The sequence below is a fragment of the Talaromyces amestolkiae genome, assembly GCF_001896365.1.
Source record: "Talaromyces amestolkiae strain CIB chromosome Unknown scaffold5.1, whole genome shotgun sequence".
NCBI lineage: Eukaryota > Fungi > Ascomycota > Eurotiomycetes > Eurotiales > Trichocomaceae > Talaromyces > Talaromyces amestolkiae.
The window spans coordinates 54,834-62,662 of NW_024468041.1; the positions used below are offsets into that span (position 1 = coordinate 54,834).

The 7,829-nt window shown below is 45.6% G+C and overlaps 1 protein-coding gene across 1 annotated transcript; it reads left to right on the forward strand.

The window, feature by feature from the left end:
- Positions 1-5,558: 5,558 nt before the first annotated feature.
- On the forward strand, positions 5,559-7,829 carry BHQ10_003161 (uncharacterized protein; the record flags this gene model as incomplete). The annotated part of the gene is made up of 4 exons (XM_040875387.1): positions 5,559-5,596; positions 5,673-6,545; positions 6,966-7,257; positions 7,671-7,829. 4 exons carry the CDS (start codon positions 5,559-5,561, stop codon positions 7,827-7,829), a joined length of 1,362 nt encoding a protein of 453 aa, XP_040731665.1.

Here is a 7,829-nt window from a genome sequence, read left to right on the forward strand (position 1 = left end):
TCCTTTTAGGAAATGTGGACGTCCGCAATTTGAATCCTCTCGATTGGTCGAATCCTTCTAGAATGGAGTTCTCTATAGGGGTTTAGTGCAGACGCTTGATGGGTCTCCCGAAGGATTGCCATTCTCCAACTTCCCTTTGCTTTTTTCTCATGACGTGCAGGGGACGGAGAATAGAAAAAGATATTGCAATCAAAAAAAGAAATGAGCGCGACATGGCACTTGTGAGTAGTATGCATGGACAACGTAGAAGGTGTCCGCTTTTCATCTTTCACGTCACCGATGTTTCTATCAATGAGTCGTAACTGTCAGACACCCAACTAGATCGAAGATCGTGAGCTTCCACGCCTGTGTAGAGGCGCATCGGCTCGGCATAAGTTCGGATACGTTGTCGAGGACTATTTTCTTACCGAGTCTACAAGTTGTCTGGCTTCCGATTCGCTCCGATCTACTTGCTGTGCTTGCCTTTTTCAAGTTGCCTGTCTTAGAGAAATTTATCGGCCTAGACGACGGCAGCCCGACCGGATGATTTTTAATGGCAGGGCCGATATGACTATGGAGTAGGTTGAATTCGATCTAGGGTCTAGGGCACAGGTTAGGGTTATGCGATCGCAGGTCTGCTTGGCTGCTATCACGAAAATCCACCAACAATATACGACATCAACGATGTGTCCCACGGCTGTTATAGAAACAAAGTAAATTAGCCCAGAAGACAAAGAAACAAAATGAACAGCAAAGAAGCGAACCCTCGCCTCGTGCATCTTCGCCGCCTCGGCCGTTTAGTTTCCCTCTTTCTTCCTCGCACGGACTCTTGGATAGATTGAATGACCGTGGCTATTGGAGCTTGAATTTATTCCAACCTATCAAATGCATCGCAAAAGCTGTATCAGGACTATAAGGCTACTCGATACTATGTGAGACTAATAACTCACTATCGAGACCAACATGTACAAAGCAGTAGTAAGTAGTTTTTGCCGATGTACCCCTTCAACCATGCAGGACCACCGAGGAGATAGATTTGGCTTGGGAGTCTCGGCCTGGTCTATCTATTATCTAGTGCATCGATCGAAAATTTATCCGAGTTCGATCGGTTCATCTGTAGATATGCTAAGGAAAAAGACCAACTGTTGGAAACTGAGTCGAGACTCCGCGACCTTCCGAACGCTGTATCTCTTGCAGGCCCGGAAGGCGATACTCGATATGCACTCCGTACTCAATAGTGCAAGCAAAAGCGAAAGAAGGTTTAACCGGTCAAATGCCTAGAGTACGGTAGTCCGTACTCCGGAATTCTAGGCTAGTTTTGCGGCACTGCCTCCGGATATCTGTCCTCATGTTAGCTGCTCTAGACTTTGCACTGACCAAGACGCTTCTGCACTTGACACATTACACACAGACGGCAGCGTGGAGGGCCTGTAAGCCATGGCCTGAGACTAGATAGTCATCATTAAAAATAGTTACTTCTAATGAGGGGTGTGTGTCCGAGAGATCTTTAGCTTGCGATGCATATTCAATTCATATCTAAGGCAGACATTCGGTGGGTTTCAGATTATAAACCTTCTACTCATTGAATAATTGCTTGCATCAGTCTGTACCTACCTAGCGAGGTAGATAAATAGCTCGGAATGTCCAGACGATCAGGGTCCGTTCGACAAGATGCGACTAGCCACACAGCCAGCCTTCTCCAAGGATTAACGAACGCATGGACCTTGTCGCAGTTTCGTCATCTCGGATTATCTTGCTCAGACATGATCTTCTCTTCTAGTCTGTTTTAATAGGTCTCAGCTTACACCTCTTCAGCCTCTTTTTATTCAGGAGCTATCGTGACCAGGACAAGGTTTGGTACGCCAATAAGAGTCGCGTAATCAATTCAAGGAATCGGCTGAACGATGCTGGGAAGAAGGTCGTTGCGATACTTTTAATTCAGGGAATAGCGATAGAAATCGTAATTTCGGACCAGGATGATCTTCCAGATGCCATTGGCTCTCCATGTATTTAATTATCGTCAACTGGTATAAGCATGATGACAAGAATGATGGTTTTGAGAGCGCAATCACCATCGATACTTCCAAGCACTCTTCGCAAAGCCAGAATTGATTGCAATAGAGTCACCCCATATTATGCCTGACTCTGGCTATGATCGCTGATCAGTCTGTCACCTTAGACTAGCTTAGTCCATACAACCTCAAGTTCACATGCACGTAATAATCAAGTTGAACCTAATTATTATGTATTGTTTGCTAGTTTCTTGTGACCAAGTCAGTTAATTTGTGCTTACTAGTGTTACTAGCATGCTAGCCTCGTACCCTTCGCATGTTAGCTTAATCAGGACAGTGATATTATAAATCGTTCTAATTTAGTTTCAACACATGTCGTCGCCCGACGTACGACGACGTGCTCACTGCAGACTTGACGTTCTATGACAAGGAGTTATGCAGAATAGAAGCTTAAGGATGAAAATGGTTTAACGGCATTATCTTCCGGAGGCGCCGAAGTGGGAGGCGAAAATACGTTTTACGTACCACGAGCTGCTGTTTGCACGGACCAGTCAAGTACTACATAGCGTCGTAGTAAGTTTAGTAACATTGACTCAAAAGAACTATGTGGTTCCCTTGTAGCGGTTGGACAAATGAATGCGCACCAACGGGTTACGTACTTAATATGGCCCAAGCCCTAAAATAGCCAACTTCGCGAGAGCTGCTTCCTGAGCTAAGTCACCATTCATGCTAACGATTGTTTAAATTGCTCAAATTAACGGGCTTACGACCTCGACTAAGATATCATACAAATCAATACGCTCTTACTCACCCCGGAGCACACACAGTGTTGAGCTAATGCCTATTTAGTGTGCAGGATGGGTTGACCAGCTCCGCATTTGCGACGGTGGCCCCTGCACTGCTTTATCTCCATCAAACTAAACTCAAGTCATCTTAGTTGACTCTGTCTGTCGTACGGTTTAGTCTCTTACTCTGGTTCGCTCTCTCCACGCGTCTGTCGTTGGTAGACTTTCCGGTGTATGAGAAAGATTCAGTTGTCACAAGGATTGCCCGAGACACAAGGATCACAGAAAGGTCACAAGAAACAAAAAAAAAATCAAACATCGGGCTGCGTACGGATTGCCATCGTGTTATCTTCTTTGCCTGGTGGGGATACAGAGAGAGGGGCAAAAACAGACGTCAAAGGCAGATCTGATGTACGTCTTCGGTTTCAGTATTGTCATCACACGAAACGTTGCCTTTTCTACTTTTGTTGTTAATTATGAATTATATCTGTAGACATGCTCATTGGTCGATGTCCGAACTAGAAATGAGATTTGGATCGACTCAAGCGATTCAGCCATTCATCGGGTGAGTGCCCTGTGCTACATAGCGTTACAGAGCACATAGCAACATACAGCTCGTTAAAGGATCGCTTATCACTTAACTCCACGGGTAAATGGTGCAAACCGTAGGTAGACAAGCAATTAGAGCGAGCGAGGGCTGTTGTTGGAGTCGGTTGCTGAGGGGTGGAGAAACTCAAGTACGACGCACGAGCCGAAGCGCTTCTCGTCAACCAGTCGCTGCTCTTTTCTGCCTAGAAAGTTTAAGCAAGATACTTTCGCGCTGACTGACTGTTAAAGTTAACTCGCAAGTATAGCCGGTCTTGTGTTCTTAATTTGTTCTTGGCCGGTGGCCACAAGATGCTACATTACGCTACAGGCAGAGCCATTCGCCGCGGAGTACTCTCTCTCGATCCCAATCATGCCCGCAATCAACGAAGTGGGAAGCCGAATTGAATACAGTAATCTCGTACTACTCTTGACGACTAACGACAGAACAGACCATCCCCCCACAGTGGGCTAACCAGGGCTAATCTTTAGCACTAAGGGCTAAACCGAGCCACTGGCCGAGCTCCGTGAAGCGCCGTACGGGGGAGCACCTAGGTAGCATAAGTATATACGCAGAACAAAATGGAGACAAGAGTGCCACTGGCCATTTTCATTTGATAATGAATCAAAATGGACCCAGTATGACTGCGGAAAAATTTCAACCTTTTTGGTCTTTTGGTCTGTTTTGCCCCATTTCGTCTCCGAGCTCTACTACATAGTTTTATGCCAGTGCCACTGTTGAATCTGGATGATCATGCTGCGATCTGTGCAGTTTCGGCTGGAGAGTCCTAGCACGATCTGTTGACAAAACACCTCGGATAGTACCTAGGTATACAAATCAAACTGCTCTAATATACATACACCGGAAAACCAAGAAAATGAATATCTTCAGATCATTGATTACCCTGCAGAGAAGTCCTAGGTCCGCTAGAGGCTTAGAAAATAACAGCAATACTGACAAATAACTACTAAACTAAGGTATCAGCTTGCGCATTGACTGTGCCGCCCTAAACCTGAATTTGCCCAGACTCTTCCTGTCTTTACTTTTATCTCTCAATTCAGCTAATTAGCAGCCGAAACTAACTGCATGCAGACTTAATCAACAGATTTTGGCTTCCGAAAATTGTGGGCTGAATGCGTACGTAGTCGTAACTAAATACAGTAGTATCATCGCATACATGAAAAGATGGAGCTTCAGAAACGAGAACCGGGTCGCAGCCAGTCAGAAGTCCTCTTGCACATCTGAACTAGTTGACACTGAGTAAAGAGTCAAAAACTAAGATGGGCCCTGGCCCCTGGTCGCATGTCACTTTTCAGCCTGGTTGTTTTTCGTCTCCATCAGCGGCGGCAAAGGGAAGACCCCCAGTCTTTTGCATGCTCCGTGATATATTACTGTGCTCTTATAGACTTGGCTAGGTTAAGTATGGTTTTAATATCTTATTATGAATTTCTCTTGAACCCACCCCGTGTATTTTCCCATCTAGATCCAGGACCCATGACGCGCGCATCTGCAAGACTCTCTTTTTGTAAATTTATCCCGGCAAGCCTGACGCAGTTCTGAACAAGAAGGTCGACTGTTTTTTTTTTTGATTATTTCATGCTCGGTCTTCCTCTCTTTTATTAAAATAGAAGACATCTGTTCTCTGGTTTCCGTGTTTTCTCTGTTTTTCCCTTTTCGCATTCCTCTGCACTTCATCTCATTTCAACCCTCATCTCAATTGAGAAAAAATTGACAGAGTTGGAGTCTCTAGCATTTACTGGAATTGCTGATTTGGGATTTTGAAAATCATGGACATTGTTGTTGTCAAAAAGTCCTGTTGATTCTCTTTTCCGTCTTTCGCTACAGCAGTATTGATATTGGTTGACTTACAATCGTTTTGAATCGAAGTTGATTGACCCGGTACGAACCTACACGCCACCCACTGAATAACACAAGCTGATCTCACAAATGCAGATATAAATAACAAATCTGGTGTCAAGAGAAACTGGAAATCGGAGACACATTGATCTGACTATCCCGAAGGGTTTTATGTGCAGCAGTGGGTGGGAATGACTATATCATTGATTTTACATCATTCACTTGTCTTCTCCTCAACCAATACTATTGGCTTCGTGAAGGGACAGGAAATCTAGCTGCACAATAAGACCTCTGGTTGATCAAGTCTCGAGGAACAAGGAGCACGCATCCACAGTCATCATGGCTTTCCCATTCATGAGGAGTTTCATTCTGCTCTTGTCAGTAGTAGATTCAGCCCAGAAACCAAACAGAAGGCAAGCAAGTATAACTGACATTCTACTTTCAATGCTCTAGTTTATACCGTTACGTACGCTTGGTAGTCAATCTATGGTCGTTTTACACATTCAAACCGATCCCCATTCCAGAGAACCCCAAATTGACCGCTGAAGACGTGACGGTTATTGTGCCCTCTCTGGAAGGATGTGGCGACGAATTGGTCGAGACGATCCGCACGATCCTGGACACCAAACCACATGAGTTGTTACTTGTCACGATCGAAGCGAATCGCAAGGATGCCGAGAAGATGTTGAAAGCGATGCCCGCATATCTCCACGACCGCATTCGTCTCTTTACTATAACCCATCCCAACAAGAGACGCCAAATGACTCGAGCTATCCCCGAGGTACGCACCTCAATCACTATATTCGCCGATGACGATGTGAGCTGGCCGACTACCGCATTGCCATGGATTTTGGCCCCATTCGACACCGACGAACGCTACGGTGGAGTTGTTACATGTCAAAGACTGCGTAGGGCGGTTAATGCGACGTTTTCAGAAAAGATCTGGAACTTCCTGGGTGCCCTCTATTTGGAACGTCGAAACTTTGACTGTGCTGCCACGACACATATCGACGGCGGCGTCCCATGCCTCTCCGGAAGAACAGTAGCGTATCGGACCAAGATTTTACAGGACGAAGTCTTCACTAACGATTTCACCAATGAGGAATGGTGGTTTGGCAAATACCAGCTCAATGCGGATGATGATAACTTCATCACCCGTTGGATGGTCTCACACGGCTGGGAGACTTATATCCAGTATCATCCAGAAGTTGAAGTCAAGACTACTCTTGAAAACAACCCTAAATTTCTAAAGCAGTGCGCTCGATGGTCGCGAAGCAATTGGCGAAGCAATTTGACCAGCATGTTTGCCGAGCGCCATATCTGGTAGTAAGTATTCCTTTTTCCACACTCGTTTTGCATCATTCGGATCCTTTTTCCTCCCAAATTTTTTCATAATCACATGTATGTGCCAAACTGGTCGTGTCTTGCATTAGCACTGCTTCTTGCATGCGCCTAGTTCTAGCTCTAGATGCAGCGCACGAACTGGCTTGCATAAATCGGCAGGGCTTTGACAAAATCAGCCGGAGCCAGATGCATGTAACAACAAGTTGGGGGTGTGGGGGGAGAAAAAAACAAAGAAAAAAAATATGAGATCGGTACGATCGTTTGTTTTTGTCTATCCTGTTTCGGAGAAAGATACATATCTTGTCTTAGGGAAAGACAATCATGTTTCTCATCATTTCCTGCTCTGTCATACTCGAGACGCGAACAAGAACAAGCAAGGATAGTCAAGCTAACAAGTCGCAGTCGTCAACCATGGAGTACTTACGCCGTTCATCTCACCACTCTCTCCCCCCCAGCCCTCCTCGGCGATTGCCTTCTCATCTATCTATGCCACAAAGCAACCGAGACCCTCGATGGCGATGTGCACTGGTGGGCAATGCGCGCACTAGGAATCTGGATGCTCATCAGCAAATTCATCAAATTGCTGGGTCACTACAGACGATATCCCGCCGACTTCCTCTTGCTGCCTGTGTCGATTCTGTTCGGTTATTTCCACGGCGCCATCAAGATTTACGCGGCAGTCACACTCAATGTGGTAAGTTATACCTTTTTCTCTTCATTTCTTTTTCTTGTTTATTTTACCGGAGTTTCAAAATTCAAAGATCAAAGAGGGGGAGGGGCTGCAAGCTGCACGAGCCGCGTTAGGGCTTTATTACTAGTTTAGGTTGAGACCGGCCGAGATTCTCTCCTGTCCACACCTGCCAAATTATGGGCACTTTGTCCCCCCGGAGACTTTGTTATCGTGTTCCATACTAATTAAATATCCCAAGCCCCTTGTTATGCACTCAAATTTTGTTTTCAGGTCTTGTGTGTATCATCGGCCGCGCTGGTGGCTCGTCAGACCTTGTTTTTAATTGCGTTCTCGAACAAATCGATCCCACGCCACCATCTCATTTATTCAGGGAAGAGAGATCGAAGAAAATGAGCTAACAAAAATTTTGAAAACAGACTGCCTGGGGAAGCCGAGAGGGCGCTGACGCCAACGATGCCGAGCGTATGAGAAAACGTTCCGATATCGAACGCGAGAAACATGTCTCAAGATTAGCCTCGATATACCCTCTGAACAAGGTGGTTTGGCCTTCTTCTGGGTATGCTCCTATTGCCTAG